At 50.1% G+C, this 23,489-nt stretch overlaps 1 protein-coding gene across 1 annotated transcript in view; it reads right to left on the bottom strand.

Annotated features, from left to right (window-relative positions):
* LOC142313205 (tyrosine-protein phosphatase non-receptor type 9-like) overlaps positions 1-23,045 on the bottom strand; it is a 75,158-nt gene extending 52,113 nt beyond the window's left edge. Inside the window, exon 1 of the mRNA XM_075352189.1 lies at positions 22,816-23,045. Within this exon, the coding sequence (XP_075208304.1) occupies positions 22,816-22,851 (36 nt within the window). The 5' untranslated portion in view covers positions 22,852-23,045. The remainder of the gene's footprint in view (positions 1-22,815) is intronic.
* Between the last annotated feature and the right edge of the window lie 444 nt (positions 23,046-23,489).

A 23,489-nucleotide genomic window follows, 5' to 3' on the forward strand; every position in this document is an offset into this window, starting at 1 on the left:
ACATTTCTGAAATCAGCACCTCAAAATAAATCAAGGCAACAGTTTAAAACAGGGAACAAAAAAAAAATGTTAAAATTTGTTGGCCAGTGTAATAAAACAAAAAGCACAATGTTAACATTCAAGCTGCATCAAACTCACACTACTGAAGGTAAAAAGGTGCAACAGCAATGAAAGGGGGAAGGCTCATACCGGGAGTTGGCGGATCATGGCAACTAGTCTGCCTCTACCACAGGAAGGCCCTGTGCACACTAGAAAAAGGATTATCATCGAGAAATTTCTTGAGTCTGAAAGATTAGCGCACTTGTGGTCAAAAACCACACCAATACCGTGGTTTTACCGCGTTTTTGATGCATTTTTTCCGCAGGTTGGTCCCTGCATTTTTTTACCATTATCTAGGGCAAAAACCGGAGGTACCTGCAGAAAAGAAGTGACATGCTCGTTCTTTTTCTCAAGAAATTCTGAACAATGTTCTTGAGAAAAAAAACTCAGTGTGCACAGCTATTTTTTCTTCCCATAGGTTTTGCTGGGGAATGTCTACAGAAAGGTTCCAACCTTTTCTCAAGAAATTTCTGCAGCAAAAACGCAAAAAATGCGGGTAAAAACGCAGTGTGCGCACAGGGCCAACGGCTGATAATAGTAGCGTGCGCTCCTCAGGAATACAGCAAGTACACTAAAATTAAGCCAGAGGTGACCCTACAGACTCTACACAGCAAGACTGCGCACGCACACAGTATACAGGATAAGGCTGCACACACACTATACGGAATAGGGCTGTGGACAGACACACACACTATACGAGATAAGGCTGCGGACACACACACACACACACACACACACTATATGTGATAAGGCTGCGGACACACTATACGGAATAGGGCTGTGGACACACACACACACACACACTATACGAGATAAGGCTGCGGACACACACACACTATATGTGATAAGGCTGCGGACACACTATACGTGATAAGGCTGCGGACACACTATACGGAATAGGGCTGTGGACACACACACACACACTATATGTGATAAGGCTGCGGACACACTATACGGAATAGGGCTGTGGACACACACACACACTATACGTGATAAGACTGCGGACACACTATACGGGATAAGGCTGCGCGCGCACACACTATACGGGATAAGGCTGCGCGCGCACACACTATACGGGATAAGGCTGCGCGCGCACACACTATACGGGATAAGGCTGCGCGCGCACACACTATACGGGATAAGGCTGCGCGCGCACACACTATACGGGATAAGGCTGCGCGCACACACTATACGGGATAAGGCTGCGGACACACTATACGGAATAGGGCTGTGGACACACACACACACTATACGGGATAAGGCTGCGGACACACACTATACGGGATAAGGCTGCGGACACACACACTATACGGGATAAGGCTGCGGACACACACACTATACGGGATAAGGCTGCGGACACACACACACTATACGGGATAAGGCTGCGGACACACACACTATACGGGATAAGGCTGCGGACACACACACTATACGGGATAAGGCTGCGGACACACACACTATACGGGATAAGGCTGCGGACACACACACTATACGGGATAAGGCTGCGGACACACACACTATACGGGATAAGGCTGCGGACACACACACTATACGGGATAAGGCTGCGGACACACACACTATACGGGATAAGGCTGCGGACACACACACTATACGGGATAAGGCTGCGGACACACACTATACGGGATAAGGCTGCGGACACACACACTATACGGGATAAGGCTGCGGACACACACACTATACGGGATCAGGCTGCGGACACACACACTATACGGGATAAGGCTGCGGACACACACACTATACGGGATAAGGCTGCGGACACACACACTATACGGGATAAGGCTGCGGACACACACACTATACGGGATAAGGCTGCGGACACACACACTATACGGGATAAGGCTGCGGACACACACACTATACGGGATAAGGCTGCGGACACACACACTATACGGGATAAGGCTGCGGACACACACACTATACGGGATAAGGCTGCGGACACACACACTATACGGGATAAGGCTGCGGACACACACTATACGGGATAAGGCTGCGGACACACACACTATACGGGATAAGGCTGCGGACACACACACTATACGGGATAAGGCTGCGGACACACACACTATACGGGATAAGGCTGCGGACACACACACTATACGGGATAAGGCTGCGGACACACACACTATACGGGATAAGGCTGCGGACACACACACACTATACGGGATAAGGCTGCGGACACACACACACTATACGGGATAAGGCTGCGCGCGCACACTATACGGGATAAGGCTGCGCGCGCACACTATACGGGATAAGGCTGCACGCGCACACTATACGGGATAAGGCTGCACGCGCACACTATACGGGATAAGGCTGCGGACACACACACACTATACGGGATAAGGCTGCACGCGCACACTATACGGGATAAGGCTGCACGCGCACACTATACGGGATAAGGCTGCGGACACACACACACTATACGGGATAAGGCTGCGCGCGCACACTATACGGGATAAGGCTGCACGCGCACACTATACGGGATAAGGCTGCACGCGCACACTATACGGGATAAGGCTGCGCGCGCACACTATACGGGATAAGGCTGCGCGCGCACACTATACGGGATAAGGCTGCGCGCGCACACTATACGGGATAAGGCTGCGCGCGCACACACTATATGGGATAAGGCTGCGCGCACACTATACGGGATAAGGCTAGGCGCGCACACTATAAGGAAAAGGCTGCGCGCACACTATACGGGATAAGGCTGCGCGCACACTATACGGGATAAGGCTGCGCGCACACTATACAGGATAAGGCTGCGCGCACACTATACAGGATAAGGCTGCGCGCACACTATACAGGATAAGGCTGCGCGCACACTATACAGGATAAGGCTGCGCGCGTACACTATACGGGATAAGGCTGCGCGCGCACACTATACGGGATAAGGCTGCGCGCGCACACTATACGGGATAAGGCTGCGCGCGCACACTATACGGGATAAGGCTGCGCGCGCACACTATACGGGATAAGGCTGCGCGCGCGCACACACTATACGGGATAAGGCTGCGCGCGCACACACTATACGGGATAAGGCTGCGCGCGCGCACACACTATACGGGATAAGGCTGCACGCGCACACTATACGGGATAAGGCTGCACGCGCACACTATACGGGATAAGGCTGCACGCGCACACTATACGGGATAAGGCTGCGGACACACACACTATACGGGATAAGGCTGCGGACACACACTATACGGGATAAGGCTGCGGACACACACACTATACGGGATAAGGCTGCGGACACACACTATACGGGATAAGGCTGCGGACACACACACTATACGGGATAAGGCTGCGGACACACACACTATACGGGATAAGGCTGCGGACACACACACTATACGGGATAAGGCTGCGGACACACACACTATACGGGATAAGGCTGCGGACACACACACTATACGGGATAAGGCTGCGGACACACACACTATACGGGATAAGGCTGCGGACACACACACACTATACGGGATAAGGCTGCGCGCGCACACTATACGGGATAAGGCTGCACGCGCACACTATACGGGATAAGGCTGCACGCGCACACTATACGGGATAAGGCTGCACGCGCACACTATACGGGATAAGGCTGCGGACACACACACACACTATACGGGATAAGGCTGCACGCGCACACTATACGGGATAAGGCTGCACGCGCACACTATACGGGATAAGGCTGCGGACACACACACTATACGGGATAAGGCTGCGCGCGCACACTATACGGGATAAGGCTGCACGCGCACACTATACGGGATAAGGCTGCGCGCGCACACTATACGGGATAAGGCTGCGCGCGCACACTATACGGGATAAGGCTGCGCGCGCACACTATACGGGATAAGGCTGCGCGCGCACACTATATGGGATAAGGCTAGGCGCGCACACTATAAGGAAAAGGCTGCGCGCACACTATACGGGATAAGGCTGCGCGCACACTATACGGGATAAGGCTGCGCGCACACTATACGGGATAAGGCTGCGCGCACACTATACAGGATAAGGCTGCGCGCACACTATACAGGATAAGGCTGCGCGCGTACACTATACGGGATAAGGCTGCGCGCGTACACTATACGGGATAAGGCTGCGCGCGCACACTATACGGGATAAGGCTGCGCGCGCACACTATACAGGATAAGGCTGCGCGCACACTATACAGGATAAGGCTGCGCGCGTACACTATACGGGATAAGGCTGCGCGCGTACACTATACGGGATAAGGCTGCGCGCGCACACTATACGGGATAAGGCTGCGCGCGCACACTATACGGGATAAGGCTGCGCGCGCACACTATACGGGATAAGGCTGCGCGCGCGCACACACTATACGGGATAAGGCTGCGCGCGCGCACACACTATACGGGATAAGGCTGCGCGCGCGCACACACTATACGGGATAAGGCTGCACGCGCACACTATACGGGATAAGGCTGCACGCGCACACTATACGGGATAAGGCTGCACGCGCACACTATACGGGATAAGGCTGCACGCGCACACTATACGGGATAAGGCTGCGCGCGCACACTATACGGGATAAGGCTGCGCGCGCACACTATACGGGATAAGGCTGCGCGCGCACACTAAGGAAAAGGCTGCGCGCACACTATACGGGATAAGGCTAGGCGCGCACACTATAAGGAAAAGGCTGCGCGCACACTATACGGGATAAGGCTGCGCGCACACTATACGGGATAAGGCTGCGCGCACACTATACAGGATAAGGCTGCGCGCACACTATACAGGATAAGGCTGCGCGCGTACACTATACAGGATAAGGGTGCGCGCACACTATACGGGATAAGGCTGCGCGCGCACACTATACGGGATAAGGCTGCGCGCGCACACTAAGGAAAAGGCTGCGCGCACACTATACGGGATAAGGCTGCGCGCACACTATACGGGATAAGGCTGCGCGCACACTATACAGGATAAGGCTGCGCGCACACTATACAGGATAAGGCTGCGCGCACACTATACAGGATAAGGCTGCGCGCACACTATACAGGATAAGGCTGCGCGCGTACACTATACGGGATAAGGCTGCGCGCGCACACTATACGGGATAAGGCTGCGCGCGCACACTATACGGGATAAGGCTGCGCGCGCACACTATACGGGATAAGGCTGCGCGCGCACACTATACGGGATAAGGCTGCGCGCGCACACTATACGGGATAAGGCTGCGCGCGCACACTATACGGGATAAGGCTGCGCGCGCACACACTATACGGGATAAGGCTGCGCGCGCACACTAAGGAAAAGGCTGCGCGCACACTATACGGGATAAGGCTGCGCGCACACTATACAGGATAAGGCTGCGCGCACACTATACAGGATAAGGCTGCGCGCACACTATACAGGATAAGGCTGCGCGCGTACACTATACGGGATAAGGCTGCGCGCGCACACTATACGGGATAAGGCTGCGCGCGCACACTATACGGGATAAGGCTGCGCGCGCACACTATACGGGATAAGGCTGCGCGCGCACACTATACGGGATAAGGCTGCGCGCGCACACTATACGGGGTAAGGCTGCGCGCGCACACTATACGGGATAAGGCTGCGCACACTATACGGGATAAGGCTGCGCACGCACACGCACACACACACACACACACTATACAGGATAAGGCTGTACACACACCACACACACTATACAGGATAAGGCTGTACGCGCGCGTACACACACACACACACACACATATTACAGTCAAACTTTTAGGAATGGGGGCCTCCCAACTGTGCCCTGAAGGATTTGGTGGAGAATCGGCTTGTCCATTTTTGGATTTGTTTGCTAAAAGATGAGCCCCTGCTACAGATATATGGCAGTGACTCTTTCATACAGAATACAGCTGAGTGCTCCTGTGCGTGGTACAGTCGGGGAGAGGTAGTTGTAAGTCAAATTGCCCAATAGCGAAGTAAAATGCAATTCAGCTCTACACTATTTAAAAAGAGGTTTCCCAATACTGGAAAACAGCCTAATCATGTCAGGTGCCCAATTAAAATAAAAACAATGGATACTCACCTCCTGCAGTAGCGTCATTCCAGCAATGTCCTTGCCATGACTGTCTCATGCCAGCAGCAACCAAAAAGACTCCTGAAAAGATTAAGCTGGCTCTCAAGTAGTGGAAACCCCCTTTAAGCGATGAACAGCACCACAGACATCCCTGGAAAGTCTAATGACTCCATATAATACAGAAGACATGACATATGTGAACTAAGCCAAAGGTCTCATATAGAGAAACTGCAGTTCCCAACTTATTTTTAGTTTTTGAGCGTAATTGTTATGTGTATCCACCACAGATAGCTAATAGTAAGCAGATTCCAACAGATCTTGCTGGAAATGAACATGGTCTTCAGATAAATGCCCCGCTGGAAGGGAGCTGTAGCACAGTCCAGGCAGGCCTATCAACAATGAACAGATTTATTAACATTTGAGCCATGAGTGGCTTGTGCCACTAAGACTCTACAATGCCATATGTCAGAGGGTTTACACATCATAAGACATGACATACTGCAGATGAAATATGAATGCAGCCTTACCTGCAGGGCCGGCATTCCTATAGAAACGGCTAGCATCTTCATTGAAAAGTCATACCAAATATTCCAGTGTAGTCAGATCATAGAACATACTTAAAAGGCGTATGAAAATACCTAATATACTAATTTTAAGAAGAGGGCATATTATGCAGTAAGAGAGAAATTAATGCCTGGAGGCAAAGAAGGGGGGGGGGGGGGTGTAAACCCCACCATTGAAAAGAGGAGTTTTTCCATTACCGGGAGAAGTTAAATGTATAGTACTGCATTTGTTAATATAGCGCAAGAAATATTTTGAACTGTTCACGGCATACCATACAGCAAAGGTGGGCAGTGTAAACTGCGATTATGGTGCACTCCAAGGAAAGGACAGAAAACTCACCTTCTCTAACGTTATAAAGTGTATTAAAGGGAATGTCACCTAATCTGAGAGCAACATAATGTAGGCAAAGAGAATCCATTTCCAGCGACGTATCACTTACTGGGCTGCTTGTTGCAGCTCCAATAAAATCACTTAGCAGGAGATTACTACTAGAGGACCAGTAAACCTGCTGCCAGTTAGTCCTCTGAATGGCCTCTATATAACCCCACCACCACTGTGCAGCATTAGAGCCTCATTGTGACTACAGCCAGGTATGTTTCACTCTGCAATGTTGTGATGTTTGACAATTTAAAAAAACAGCCAACAAGAGAGATCTGACTAGTCCGAGGATGTCCATCCTTGGCCGGCATCTCCCTACACTGCTTCAGTTGGTCAGTGTACACAGGGAGATATTGGTCAATCTGGAGCACAGTGGGGGCAAAGCCGGCCAGAAAAGGATGTGGGAATGTATGAAATACTGGAGTGCACTCATCTTCTGGAGGTGCTAGTGAATGGGGTGAAGTCCCAAAGAACATGAGGAAGTCACTGAAGACTTATCCAGAAAAAGCTAGAATTTCATACAAACGAAAACTGAAGTCACAATCAAGACGCACTGTCCAAATCTCTATTAAAAGGGAACCAATCACCTGTGGTGATGTCATTCCCATGTGACTAGAAGGGGCGGGGCCTCAGCCAACAAAACTGGATACCAGGTGACACGGGTATGATCTCACCACATGTCCATAAGCAAAGTGAATAGTTTGTATAATACCATAGTGAACAGAGAGGGAGGAACAGGCAGGGGGCGGGAAAGCATCTGAATACCCACCCAGAGATTATCTGCTCAGTTGCAAATGCCAATCAAAAAGCTGCTTATTTTTAAAACTTTACTTTCTTGGATTTGAAAGCCTAAACATCCGAGCTGACCACTATAAATGTATGTATAGAATTGGCCTGATAGTGCCAGTATAGCACTGGCTTTAGGTTACAGAGGAAAATCCTGGTGATTAGTTCCCTTTAAATGTATCATTTATTTGAATAAAAATCTACACTTTTGCAGAGTGCGCAAGGAAGGATGTCATTGGACTGGTCAGATCTCTCTCTAAAGTACCCGCTCAGCTTTTCAAACAATGTAGCAACGTGTCACAATAAAACATACCCGGCTGCAAATGCGCAAAATTCAGGCAGCATAAATCTAATGACAGTTCCCTTTAAACCATACCTGTTATTCAACCCTAAAACCAGAGTAAAAGGACTGTTCTGCTGACCCCATCCCACCTTCCTCCCCAATGACAAATTAAAACTGCATTTGGTGCACATACTATTCTACTGTGTTTTTCCAAAAATAAAACAAACAGTCTTATACTTTTTTTGCCCCCCCCCCAAAAAAAAACCCCACTAGGGCTTATTTTTGGAGGAGGTCTTATTCTTGGAGAAACATTGTCCAGGCCCTCCCCGTGATCTCCGGTGGGTACTGCACGCCGTCCTCCCCTGCTTCTGGCCGACTCACTCACTCATCACATCAGCGTTACAGAATGCTTCCGGCCCCAGGGAATGATGGGAGGAAGTCACATGTCCGCAGGTCCTGTAAGCTAGCATTGCAGCAGGTCCTTGCACTCCACCGCACAGCCTCTCAGGATTCTGCCGGCGAGAAGAAAGTGTTGCTGGATGTGTTGATTTTGTGATCTGATGTGTGTATGATCCGATATTTGTGGGGGTGCGATTAGGCTATGTGCGCACGTTGCATAAATACATGCAGTTACGCTGCGCTTTCTAGCGCAGCGTAACTGCATGCGTCCTCTGCACAGTCTATGGAGATTGTGCAGGGGCCGCGCGCACGTGGCGTTTTAGAGCGCAGCGCTTCGGCTACTGTCGAAGCGCTGCGTTCTAAGAAGTGACATGTCACTTCTTCCGTGCGCTTTGCCGGCAGCTCCTGCTCTGTCTATGGCAGGAGCTGCAGGCAGAGCGCATGGAATCGGCTTTTTTTTTCACTACGGACATTTCTGCAGCGATTTAAAGCGCACATGTGCTCTTCAGATCGCTGCAGAAATTTATGCAGTGACTGTACGCAACGTGCGCACATAGCCTTACTGCAGGTCCTCTGCTCAGTGTCGGGTGAGTGTGATTGCGGGGTGTTCGCTGTCTCTAATGAAGTGTCCTGCAGTATCTAATTTTTTTAGCTGGACAGACACTTCATTATTGAACTGCGACTAGGGCTTATTTTCGAGGTAGGGCTTATATTTAAACATAGCTCCGAAATTGCTGAAAATCCCTGCTAGCGCTTATTTTTGGAAAAACACGATATGTCAGGGAACTATAAGATTGTCACCTTCTGATAACTCATCACCCACTCCTTTTCATTAACCTTTTGTCAGCACTATAGGTGCTAGCAGCTCTTTTTTCTCACTTCCCAGCATGCATTGCTTTTGCCATGGTACAAAAGCTTACCTGACTGGAATTGAAAGCCTGCGTCTCTGCTGTGCCAGTACACCCATTTGCCCCTGTTCTCCTATCAGTAGGGCTGAGTGGATCCGGACTGTAAAAGTCCGGATCCACGCGGTTTCAGCGTTATCTGTGTGCCGGACCTGGGAGTGGGATTCCGGGTGCATGATCCGGATTCGGCAAATAAAAATAAATAAAACAAGAAATAAATGAGAGTTTCATACTTACTGAGACTCTGTGGCATGGCGGCACACTGCTTCTGGGTCGCGCATTCACTTCCTGTACTGTCCATCCAAAACACACAGCTATATGGGTTTTCCCCACCCACCGGCCATCCTTTCATCTGCGATTAGGTTACAGGCTGCAGTCATCGCTGATCGTGGCTCAGGCTACACTCAGAGCTGGCAGTCTTCTCTATGGCTGCTCGCTCAGATGTTGCAGAGCTGAATGTGTCGTCGTGGGACGTCGTGTGGATTACGCCGAAGCTGCAGGGTGTTGGGTGTTAATAAAGTGGTGAAGGAGGGCGCGTTTTATACTTTATTTCAAATAAAGGATTTTTCTCTGTGTTTATTTACATTCATTTACAGGTTGGTGATGCAGGTATCTGATAGACGCCTGTGCTATCACCAACATAGGGCTTAGTTGCAGCTGTGTGCCGCTATTAACCCCTGCTATTACCCAGATTGGCACCGCATCAGGCCACCGGGAAGAGCCAGTAATGCACCGGGATTGTCACATCTAATAGATGCGGCAATACCGGGCGGCTGCAGGCTGAGAATATACCAGCCCCCAGCCGGCGTTATGGCTGGGGATGAAAATTGCGGGAACCGCACGTCTTTTCTTTTTTATTTAACAAAAGAAAAGCCGCATGTGGTTCCTCTTTTGATACACAGCCAAGATAAGCACAGGACTGGGGCACAAAAACAGCATCTAAACGTTTGTTTCTTTTTAATTTTTGGACCAAGGGATGTAAATTTGATTATTACATTTTTTACACCATATTCCGGCACCCAATCTACACCTAGTAAAAAAAAAAAAATTTGCAATTGGTGCTGAAGTCTGGTGCAGATGATTTCAGCACTAAATGTGTACCTCCTGGCAAAAAAAAAAAAAAAAAAGCGTCAAAACACCATTTTTTTTTTGCCAGGAGGTATAGATTGGATGCAGGAATATGGTGTAAAAATTTCAGCACCAAATTTGCATCCTTTGGCCCAAAAATAAAAAAAAAAATAAAATTCTGCCAGCAGGTGGAAATTTGGTCCTAAAATCTGGTGCAGACAATTTCAGCACCAAATGTGCACCTCATGGCAAAAAAAAAAAAAAAAAAAAAAACGCGGATAAATATCCGTGGCAATAAACCACGTAAAACAAAACATGCATCAAAACACAGCGGTTTTTTGCCAGGAGGTGGATTGGATGCAGGAATATGGTATAAAAATTTCAGCACAAAATCTGCATCTCTGCGATTTTTTTTTCTCCTAGGAGATGCAGGTCTGTGAACTCAGTGACTTCCACCTGAGGTCAGGTTACCTGTGATCACAAGTGAAGGACCGTGGGAACCTCCAGCTGTGACCGCAAATGACCTGAGTGACGTCACGGTTCGTTGCGCAGTTCATTCATTCCCTGGAGCTCACAGAGCGGTCGTGCTCTATGGCCTCTCTCTGTGATATTCAGATATAGCAGAGCTGAAGCGGCGTTGTACCTCCTGTGGATTACGCCGGACCTGGAGGGCTGTGTTGGGGGTTAATAAAGTGGTGAAGGAGGTGCGTTTGTATTTCAGTCCAAATAAAAGGATTTTTCTCTGTGTCTGTTTATTTACGGGTTTGGATGCAGGTATCTGATAGACGCCTGTGCCATCACAAACCTAGGGTTTAATAGCAGCGGTGCGCTGTTATTAACCTCTCATTACCCCGACTGTTTATTTTTTACCACGATACTCACCCGCACACACGTGCACCACTTTCCCCGCCCACCAACCATCCGGGCGCCTTTGATTGGTTGCAGTCAGCTGACACGCTGACACTCAGGGTGGGGTCACGTCTAGCTGCAACCAATTACACGCGCTGGTGGGCGGGCAAAACCATGAATATTGAATTGTCTTCTCCGGAAGGGAATAGCGTGACCCGGAAGAAGTGTGCCGCCATGACAGCGCCTCGATGAGTACACTGCGCTCGCTCCTACCCCCTATCCCCTCCACAAACGTTTTTCATCTCCTGATTCCGGTCCCCATTGACTTATATGCGCACTGGATTCCAGAGCGGCTTGGACTCTTTAAAATCGGGCAGTGATCTGCCCCGATTTTTGGGCGTTCGATCAGCTCTACCTGTGAGACACCCAACCCCATTTACCTCTGCTGCTGGAGACAGATTGCACTTCCCAACAGGCAGTGAGCAGAAAGTTGGATAGGGGACACCCTGTGGGCAGTTCATTGGAATGATTTACAAGGCTCAAAAAAACATCATTTGGGGCAAATAAAAGTTTTTATTGATAACAGGTCCCATTATGGCAGAAATGGACACTTTTAAAGAAATGCTTTATCGTTTTTCCATTATCTGTAATTTGTTACCTTCATCTCTAAAGAAACAAACAAACAGAAGCATGGAGTAAAAGACTCAGGTGTGGTATATCTTATGAGCAATGTAAGCTATCAACACGACTTAGTGGACACGTTCCACAACCTTTCCTCATAACAAGTATAACCCACATCCAGGAACAATTACATACATGATGCCGGCTAATGAAACCATTTATCTACTGCAGCTGCTATTCAGGAAAACACCTACAGCCAGCCATAAAATCCCTGTCACCACTCGATCAGTTAGCCATTAAAGGGAACTCGTCAGCTTCTAAAGGCAGTGCAATCTGCCAGCTGCATACTATGGAGCAGAATGATATCTTGGTTTGTGGGAAAAGGCTCAGTAACTCATCTCTGTACACACTGGTCCAGTGGGTGGTCCACGCCGTGATTTACAGCTATCCCTGCAAGCACTGGAAGACTGTCAATCACTGAGAAACCGTCCAATGGACCTGTGTGCACACAAGGAGCAGGGATTTCAGGGTGACGCTTTCTGCTGTCAGTGAAGGGTACAATCAGGGTAACATCCTGTGCATCAGTACAAATAAAATGTAAAACTTTGGCTCCTAGGGGATTGAAACGTGGCATACGCCAAAGCTATTTTCCAATGTATGCCTCTAACATAGGGCACCCATAGGCCTACAGGGAAAAATACGTATACCATTTTAATTTTCTACTGGGTTGATGGAGGAATACTTTTTTGACCTCCATTGGGTGAATGCATCACACAAACTTTTAAACTGGTTCCCAAGATCCTCAAAAGAGTCCTAATGCTTTTCAGTAAAGGCACGCAAACCTTTATGGGGTTTATTCAGGGCTCCCCAGATGTGTAGTGCTATAAAGGATTGCAGAAATCAGAGTACTCTCCGCTGCAGAACCCTGAGCAGCTGCTTCTTGCTACCTTTAAATGGGGTGTCCACTACTAGGACAACCACTTCTGATACTACATATTTCTCCCACGTAAAATAAGCCTATAGTCACCTCCTGTACCGCACAGTACCAGCAGTGCCGGGGTTCCCAAGACGTGTGATGTCATTCAAGTCCAGAGTCCAATCAGCGCCGACTTCTATCTCCCCACCTTCGGATACAGGGGCAATCAACAGGAAGTGAGCAGCAGCCACAGTGCTCACTCCCTGCTGATCAGCTGGTGCTGACTGGATGGGGGGCTTGTGTAACGTTACGTGAGCCCCCGGAACGTGAACCAATGCACTGCACAGAAGGAGTATAAGCTTTATTATTTTACCTGGGGAAATGTGGAATCAGAAGGGGTTGTCCTAGTAGTGCAGAACCTCTTCAAGGTTACACCGAGGCAGATATGATAAATGACTGCTACATATTGAAGGACGTGCCACTTATAACTCACCTCATTACTCAGGGGACCACAAACACTGGGACACGTAGTTAGATTGGCACGGGGGGGCAAAGTGGAGAACGACAATGCACCAAGACTTATTGCACACCATAAGGCTATGTGCGCACTGAGCGTTTTCCGGGTGCATTTTTGAGCTCAACACTGCATGACTTTGCTTCACCAGCAAAGTGAGTTTTCATTTTTGCTTTCCGCACACTTTTTTTTAGCTGCGTCTGAGCTAAAAAAAAAAATAAATAAAAAAATGGACATGTCAATTCTTTTCTGTGTTTTTCACCCATGCGGTAAAAACTCAGCGGAGTGAGCACTGTGCAGTGTGACGGCTGGTGACGTGATTGCGCAGGCGTGAGATTATGGGCAGCGCTGTGATTGTCATCAGCAAGTACCTGTCCATAATCTCGTGCCTGCGCTTTCCCCTCTGCCTCCACAGTTCTGTGCAAGCGCTGGCAAGATGACCCCACGTCACCTCTTACCCATCTTTCCCTGGAGCAGGAAATAGATGGGAGGAGCGGAGCAGCAGAACAGTGGAGGCAGAGTGAAAAGCGCGGGCACGAGATTATGGGCGGGTACTTGCTGATGACAATCACAGCGCCGCCCATAATCTCACGCCTGCGCAATCACGTCACCCGCGGTCACACTGCACAGTGCTCACTCCCGCGAGAGTGGCACGGCACATGCGTGAGACCTCGGGAGCACTGGGCAGCGTCCTCAGTTATGGAAATGAGTGATGGGGGACGACGTAAAGCAGCAGGAGGGCGACTAACGGACGCAAGACAGCCTGCCCCCGTGTACAGAAAAAATGATTAGCATACAAAAAAAGGTAAGACTTTATAAAGTATTTATTTAGGTCTCAAAGGGGGCACAATAATTAGAGGAACCTTTCTAGAATGCAGCCCAGGAGCTGCAGAGGGGGAATCTTTTAGGTTTATTGCAAAATTTCTGCTGATAGGTTCCCTTTAACCCCTTCACGACCGGCCGATTTCGCTTTCCATTTTTTTTTCGCCATTCTTTTTCTGAGAGACGTAACTTTTTTATTTTTCAGTCAATATGGTCATGTGAGGGCTCATTTTTTGCGGAACGAGCTGTACTTTTAAATGAAACCATAAGTTTTACAATATAGTGTACTGAAAAACGGCAAAAAAATTCCAAATGCAGAAAAATTGCAAAAAAACTGCAATAACACTATTGTTTGAGATATTTTATTCACTGTGTTCACTATATGGTAAAACTGATGTGTGGGTGTGATGCCTCAGGTCAGTGCGAGTTCGTAGACCCGAAACATGTATAGGTTTACTTTTATATAAAGGGGTTAAAAAAAACCCTGAAGTTTGACTGAAAAAAGTGGCGCACGTTTTACGCCATATTCCGTGACCCGTAGTGTTCTCATTTTTCGGGATCTATGGCTCAGTGATGGCTTATTTTTTGCGTCTCGAGCTGACGTTTTTAACGGTACCATTTTTGCGCAGATGCTACGTTTTGATCGCCTCTTATAGCATTTTGCGCAAAAGTTGTGGCGACAAAAAAAGTCGTTTTGGCGTTTGGAATTTTTTGCCGCTACGCCGTATACTGATCAGATTGATTTTATATTTTGATAGATCGGGCGTTTCTGAACGCGGCGATATCAAATGTGTGTATATTATTTTTTTAACCCTTTCATTTTCAATGGGGCGAATGGGGGGTGATTTGAACTTTTAGGGGTTTTTTTAACCTTTTTTTTTATTTTACTAGTCCCCCTAGGGGGTTATTGCGATCAGCAATCCAATCGCTCTGCACTATCTGCTGATCACAGCTATACAGCTGTAAACAGCAGATATGCTCTCTTTCTCTTTTGCTGTGCCGCTAGCACAGCGAAAGCAAGTCATGTGTTGTGCAGGAGTCATCACATGACCCTGTGCTACCATGACAACTAACGGAAGTCACGTGATCGCGTCACGTGACTTCCGGTATCGGGCAGTAAGTAAAAGTTTACCGCGATCGCACTTATAATGGCGCTGTCACATACTGACAGCGCCATTTAAGGGGTTAAACGGCACGAGCAGATAACGATTCTGCTCGTGCCTAGCAGGCAGACATCTCAGCTGTGAAAATCAGCTGAGATGTGTGCCGATCGCGACATGCTGCCGCCAGCAGACCGCGGGCAGTAACATTATGACGGCTAGGACGTAATTTTACGGCCCACGGTCGTTAAGGGGTTAAGTGGGAAAAAATAATAAAGCTAAAAACACACCAGTTCCTTCCGTATTTTTGATGAGACGCTGACCAAACTGTCTCAACTCTAGTCCATCCTGAATGCAGCAGGCTGGGTCATAATTTTGTCCAGCCGCTTCACCAATGCCGCCACCTTGTGCCAGTCATTGCACGGATTACCCATTCACTGCAGAATACAACACAAACTTCTCTCTCACACCCAAAAAGCTCTTCATAATTACCCACCGCCCTATATCTCTCCTCCCTTATCTCTGTCTATCACCCTAGCCGTACACTTTGTTCTGCAACTGATCTAAAGGTACCTTCACACATAACGACTTACCTGCGATCCGAAAAACGATGCGACCTGATAGGGATCGCAGGTAAGTCGCTGGGAGATCGCAGGTGAGATGTCACACAGTGAGATCTTACCAGCGATGCAGAATAATACAGATCGCAGTAGCGACCTGTATAACGATCTCAGCAGTCACTGTGATCCTGTTACACAGTGTCAAACACAGCGATGTGTCCTGCCCAGCAGGACATCACCTTTGAAGAAAATGGCCTGGACCATTCTGCAACGACTAGAGATCTCACAGCAGGGGCCTGATCGCTGGTAAGTGTCACACATAACGAGATCGCTAACGGGATCGCTACTGCGTCACCAAAACGGTGACTCAGCTGCGATCTCGCTAGCGATCTCGTTATGTGTGACAGTACCTTAAGACTAATATCCTTCATAATCGGAACTTCACACCTCGGTCTCCAAGACTTCTCTTCTGCTGCGCCAGTATTCTGGAATGCACTACCCAGACGATCCAGTCAACACCTAACCGCCACATTTATTAAGAGTGCTTCAATGCAAATTTGTCACCAGGTTTTTCCCTCATAAGCTGCAGCCACCACCAGTAAGCCATTACATACAGCATTCTAGAATAATGTATATAAGAGGCCTGGCCGCTGTGTATAAAGTAAAAAAAGACCTTTATTATACTCACCTAGGAGGAAGTCGGGTCCAACGGGCGTCGCTGCTCACGGGTCCAGCACCTCTTGTGTAGTCGCCGCCGTCCTTCCAGCCCTGTGTGGATGATGCGTAATACATCATCTACACAGAGGCCTCCATTGCACTCCTGCACATGCGTACTTTGATCTGTCCTGCTGAGGGCAGATCAAAGTGAGCATGCGCAGGAGCGCAATGGAGGCCTTTGTGTGCATGATGTAGGACGTGTCACCTACATGGGGCTGGGAAGGTGGACGGCGACTGCACAAGATTGAGGAGATACCGGACCAGACAGCCCTGCAGGTGAGTATAATAAAGATCCTTTTTATAGTATACAGAGCGCCCCGGGCTCTTATATATAGTATTATAGAATGCTGTATATAAAGCTCACTGGTGCTGGCCGCAGCTTAAAGGGAACCTGTCAGCAGAAATTTTGCACTAAACATAAAAGTTTCCCCCTCTGCAGCTCCTGGGCTGCATTCTAGCAAGGTTCCTGTTGCTATTCTGCCCCCTTTGCGACCAAAATAAACACTTTATAAAGTCTTACCATTTTGTATGCTAATCTTTTTGTTATGTACAAGGGGGTGGGGTGTCTTGCGTCCGTTAGTCGCCCTCCTGCCGCTTTACGCCGTCCCCCATCGCTCATTTCCATAACTGAGGACGCCGCCCAGTGCTCCCGAGCTCTCGCGCATGCGCTGTGCCACTCTCGCGGGAGTGAGCACTGTGCAGTGTAACCGCTGGTGACGTGATTGCGCAGGCGTGAGATTGTCATTAGCAAGTACCCGCCCATAATCTCGTGCCTGCGCTTTTCACTCTGCCTCCACCGTTATGCTGCTCCGCTCCTCCCATCTATTTCCTGCTCCAGGGAAAGATGGGTAAGAGGTGACGTGGGTTCATCTGGCTAGCGCTTGCGCAGAACGGTGGAGGCAGAGGGGAAAGCGCGGCCACGAGATTATGGGCAGGTACTTGCTGATGACAATCAAAGTGCCGCCCATAATCTCTAGCCTGCGCAATCATGTCACCCGCGGTCACTCTGTGCACAGTGCTCAGTCCCACGAGAGTGGCACGGCGCATGCGCGAGACCTCGGGAGCACTGGGCGGCGTCCTCAGTTATGGAAATGAGCGATGGGGGACGGCGTAAAGTGGCAGGAGAGCAACTAACGGACGCAAGACAGCCTGCCCCCGTGTACATAAAAGGAAAAACCTGGTGACAGTTTCCCTTTAAAAAGCACATCTCTTTAGACAAGCCTATCACCTCCACTCACTAATCAACTATCTCCTGTTCCCTCTGACTCAGCATCTACTCCCTCCTATTCATCTGTGTCCACATCCTCCATGCAGCCTTTAGCCCCTGGTAACTGTACTTGGATATTGCATGAAGATTTCATTATAGATTGTAAGCTTGTGAACAAGCCCTCACTCCTCCTGTAACTGATCTACGTGTTAGGCTATGTGCGCACGTTGCGTAATTACATGCAGTTACGCTGCACTTTGTAGCGCAGCGTAACTGCATTCATCCTGCGTTCCCTGCATAATCTATGAAGATTATGCAGGAGCCGTGCGCACGTGGCGTCTTAGAGCACAGCGCTTCGGCTGCTGCCCAAAGCGCGCGTTCTAAGAAGTGACAGGTCACTTCTTCCGTGCACTTTGCCTGCATCCCCAGCTCTGTCTATGGCAGGAGCTGCAGTCAGAGCGCATGGAATCGGCTTTTTTTTTTTTTTCACTACGGACATTTTCTGCAGTGATTTGAAGCGCACGTGTGCTCTTCAGATCGCTGCAGAAATTTCTGCAGTGACTGTACGCAACGTGCGCACATAGCCTTACTTTGTATTGTCTTTACTGTATTCTCTGTACATCCCTGCACATTGACGATAGATAAAAGAAAATTGTTGGGTTTTTGTTCTGGATGAATAGTGGACAAGGGGTTGTCTGTCCTTAAGAGCACTTTACACGCTGAGATATCGCTATCGATATCGCTAGTGAGCGTACCCACCCCCGTCGGTTGTGCATCAATGGCAAATCGCTGCCCGTGGCGCACAACATCGCTTACACCCATCACACGGACTTACCTTCCCTGCGACGTCGCTGTGGCTGGCAAACCGCCTTCTTTCTAAGGGGGCGGTACGTGCGGCATCACAGCGACGTCACACGGCAGCCGTCCAATAGAAGCGGAGGGGCGGAGATGAGCGGGACGAACATCCCGCCCACCTCCTTCCTTCCTCATTGCGGCCGGCCGCAGGTACGAGGTTGTTGCTCGTGCCTGCGGTGTCACACATAGCGATGTGCGCTGCCGCAGGTACGACAAAACCTCGCTACTGAATAGGCAACGATTTTTGGTAAGTGAACGATGTCTCACATACCAACGATTTTTGCCTCTTTTGCAATCGTTTAAGGTCGCTCATAGGTGTTACACGCTGCAATGTCGCTAACGACGCCGGATCTGCGTCACAAACACCATGACCCCGACGATATATTGTTAGCGATGTCGCAGCGCGTGTAAATGGCCCTTTAGGCTACAAGGCTCCCATCACTGTGACTGCAGACTTGTGAATCCCCACATTGTGTGCACTGCATGCTGTGAAGACTGTCCGGTATCAGAGCAGCGGTCACATGGCCGAGAGTCGCTGCAGACTGTAAACCCGCCAGGGCCCGGCAATCTCCCCTCTGTGCCAGTCTGTCATTGCTATTTCACTAGAATTTATATTTGTACTAGAAATAGGCCCGATGCTATCGCATCGGGAGTACGGTGAAGTGAACATCTGTGTATGCTTGTTGCTATAGCTCCGCTATTCGTACGCATGCACGTCACCGCAGCTTCCAGGCACAAACTGCGCGTGCACAAGTAGCGGTGACATCACTGCTCTTCCCACGCAGACGCGGCTGGGACTGCACCTGCGTGGGAAGAGCAGTTTGTGCCTGGAAGCTGCGGTGACGTGTATGTTACTTGCACAGGCGCAGTTCAAACTGCACCTGCACAACTGACAGTGCTGCGGTGCATGCTGGAATACGGTTACAGAAACTGGCGATTATGTATGTAGATGTGATATGGGTAGCACATTGTTAGGCTGGTTTCAGGCGTCCGTATTTTAGGTACGTGTGACATCCGTATTTAACACGGATGCCATATGTACCCATGTTTTTCTCTGGAATTAATCACCGCATGGCCCCACACGTCCGTTTTTTCTCCGGCAGCACGGGTGTCACACAGAACGCACACTGATGTGATCCGTGTGACATCAGTGGGACACATACCGGAGAATACACAGGTCTTTTAAATAAAAGGATTTTTTATATTCACCTGTATCCAGCGATGCCGTCTTCGGCTCTGCTGCCTCCCGCTCCTGACCTGCGCTCATTATACTCATAGAATATTCATTGCACTGAAGAGCTGGAAGCAGGAGCAGCGCTGGGGACCGCATCAGGTGAGTATCCAGGTGTGGGTGTGTGGGTGTGTGTGTGTGTGTGTGTGTGTGTGTGTGTGTTTTCAAGAATGTGTCTGCTATGTGAGTATATGTGCGTGCAGTGAGGACCTGGAAGTCGGCGCATCGTGTGAACAGCATCAGGGACTCACTGGATGCTGTGGTGCCGTGTATGTCACTTGCACATGCATAGTTCGAACTGCGCCTGTGCAGCTGACAGTGTCGCGGTATACCGGAATAGGGTTACAGAAACTGGCAATTATGTATGTAGATATTGTATGTAACCCAGTCTCATATACAGCACCATGGAATCAATGTTGCTCTATAAATAATAATAATTACCCAGGGCTGAATCCGACTAGACAGGTTTCCAGCGAACTCAGTGCAAATGTACTGCATGAGGCTGGAAACTGTCTACTCGGATTCTGCCTGGGGTAATTATTATTATTATATGGAACACCATCGATTCCATAGTGCCGCATACGAGACAAGATTACATACAAAACACAGACATAGGTTACACTATACAACCTAACAATGACAGACTGGAACAGAGGGAGATGGCCCAGCCCATGGCCGCCGTTCCCAGCTCCGATACCGGAGAATCTTCACAGCGCACAGTGTGTGCAGTCTGAGGATTCACAAATCTGCGGTCACATAGTGACACCGAGGGACTGCACATTTGTGGATTTAGACCAAAGGACCCCGTTAAAGAGTACAGTAAAGCATAGTCTTGCTGCGCTTGGTCCTCCTGTAAGTTAAAAATGATTTGGTGTACACAGTCTAAAATATCCAGGAGGCTGTCTGCTTCAGTCTCTGTCACCCATCCTTTTTAGTGTGCGGTTCCACACAGTCAGCATCCTACTGGGACATTGGGTGCTAGAACTATCCTTTCCCACCCTTCCCAGCACGCACTGCCAGCTCACCCCTGTAATGAGTGTAAGATGGTGAACAGACAGGAGAGCAAGAGCAGAGTCAGCTCCCACTCTTGTACAGCATCTCGCTCGCTCCTACTCCTGTACTCATACCTATATAGCTTCTTGATCGCTCCCATTCCCATACAGCAACTCGCTCACTCCTACTTCTGTACTCACCCCTGTACAGTGTCTCGCTCCCAATACTGCACTCGCCCTTATACAGCATCTCGCTCCTGCTCTGGCCCCTGTACAGCATCTCGCTCCAACTCCTGTACCCGCTCCCAATCCTATACAGCGTCTCGCTCCCATCACTGTACAGAATCTCGCTCCCATCACTGTACAGCATCTCGCTCCTGCTCTGGCCCCGGTACAGCATCTCTCTCCTACTCCTTGTACCCGCTCCCAATCCTATACAGCGTCTCGCTCCCAATCCTATACAGCGTCTCGCTCCCAATCCTATACAGTGTCGCTCCCGCTCTCATCACTGTACAGAATCTCGCTCCTGCTCTCACCCTTGTACAGTATCTCGCTTCCGCTCCTGCACTCGCCCCTGTATAATCTAGCTCCCGCACTTGCCCTTGTACAGCGCCTCACCACTCCCACTCCTGTACCCGCTCCCACTCATGTACAGCGCCTCGCCACTCCCAGTAGTGTACCCACTCCCACTCATGTACAGCACCTTGCCGCTCCCACTCCGGTACAGCATCTCGCTCCCGCACTTGCCCTTGTACAATGCCTCACCGCTCCCACTCCGGTACAGACTCTCACTCGCCCTTGTACAGTGCCTCGCCGCTCACACTCCGGTACAGCATCTCACTCGCCCTTGTACAGTGCCTCGCCGCTCACACTCCGGTACAGCATCTCCCTCCCCGCTCACACTCCGGTACAGCATCTCCCTCCCCGCTCACACTCCGGTACAGCATCTCCCTCCCCGCTCACACTCCGGTACAGCATCTCCCTCCCCGCTCACACTCCGGTACAGCATCTCCCTCCCCGCTCACACTCCGGTACAGCATCTCCCTCCCCGCTCACACTCCGGTACAGCATCTCCCTCCCCGCTCACACTCCGGTACAGCATCTCCCTCCCCGCTCACACTCCGGTACAGCATCTCCCTCCCCGCTCACACTCCGGTACAGCATCTCCCTCCCCGCTCACACTCCGGTACAGCATCTCCCTCCCCGCTCACACTCCGGTACAGCATCTCCCTCCCCGCTCACACTCCGGTACAGCATCTCCCTCCCCGCTCACACTCCGGTACAGCATCTCCCTCCCCGCTCACACTCCGGTACAGCATCTCCCTCGCCGCTCACACTCCGGTACAGCATCTCCCTCCCCGCTCACACTCCGGTACAGCATCTCCCTCGCCGCTCACACTCCGGTACAGCATCTCCCTCCCGTACTCGCCCTTGTACAGCTCCTCACGGCTTCCACTCCTGTCCCCGCTCCCACTCCTGTACAGCGTTTTTGTCCCTGCTCCTACAGGCGGATTACACCGGATAACCGTTAAAATGATTTTTACAAACAGAAAACAATGTTTTGGCCACGTAAAGGATTTTTCGACATCCGTCAGATTTGCCTGTTTCTTCGGGTAACGATGGTGACCATTAATGACGCCTTATCCATTTGCTGGACACAAGTCCCCAAACATTGGGTCGTTGCCAGGTTAGGGCTAATGACGAGCACGGTGAGGTAGCCCAGTACACGACTGAGTCTGTATGGATGGCAGCCATGGAGCCAGCAGGGACCATACATGTGGATATGAGGGAGGGGTCGGCCAGATCAATCAGCAGCTGGAGCAGAACATAATCCACGGCCCCACGCGTGTACACACCCTGCCTCACACGGAGCCCACCGTCCCCAGCTCACCCGTTCCTCTTGGGCCGTTAGCTGTTTCTCCGCCATGTTGCTTCGCGGCTCCGGTTCTCCGGCACATCCGGGCACCTCCCGTGTTCGGTCCAGACTCGGCGCGGACAGAGGATGTGACTCTGCGTCTGTCTCTCCCTCCGGCCCTGCACAGTATACACCGACGTCAGAGCGACCGCCGAGTCCCGGCCTCTCCTCCTCCCTTTGGACCAGGAGAGAGGCGAGGCTGTGACGAGGCGGGGATGGAGCGGCCCGTGGAGCCGGGGAGGGGTCTGCGCCGCCATCTTTGATTTGGGAAGAGGTTTGATTGAATGCAGCGCGGCCACTTGTGGGGAGGTTTCTCTCAGGGACACTGAGAACGTTACATGGCAGCGGCCGGCCTGTCACTGGTGACCAGCTGCCTCATTAGTGACCCGTCAGTGTGTCCGGCGGGGCCAGTGACAGGAGTCCATAAGCCATGTCACACCGTAAGCTCTGGTTCCCACCACCTTATTAGTGCTGTCTGAAAAAACGGACCAATGTTATTCAACGGAGCCAACAAGTGATTTTACGTCAGTGCTGGAGTTGTGCTGAGTCTCCTGCCTCAGGGTTCGCTCACATCTAATAGAAGAAACCCTTGCACTGCCAGAGTTCTCCTTGCATGCCGGACTTTGCCCCAGTTGAGCTGGATCACTTTT

This window comes from Anomaloglossus baeobatrachus, chromosome 1 (assembly GCF_048569485.1).
Source record: "Anomaloglossus baeobatrachus isolate aAnoBae1 chromosome 1, aAnoBae1.hap1, whole genome shotgun sequence".
Lineage (NCBI taxonomy): Eukaryota > Metazoa > Chordata > Amphibia > Anura > Aromobatidae > Anomaloglossus > Anomaloglossus baeobatrachus.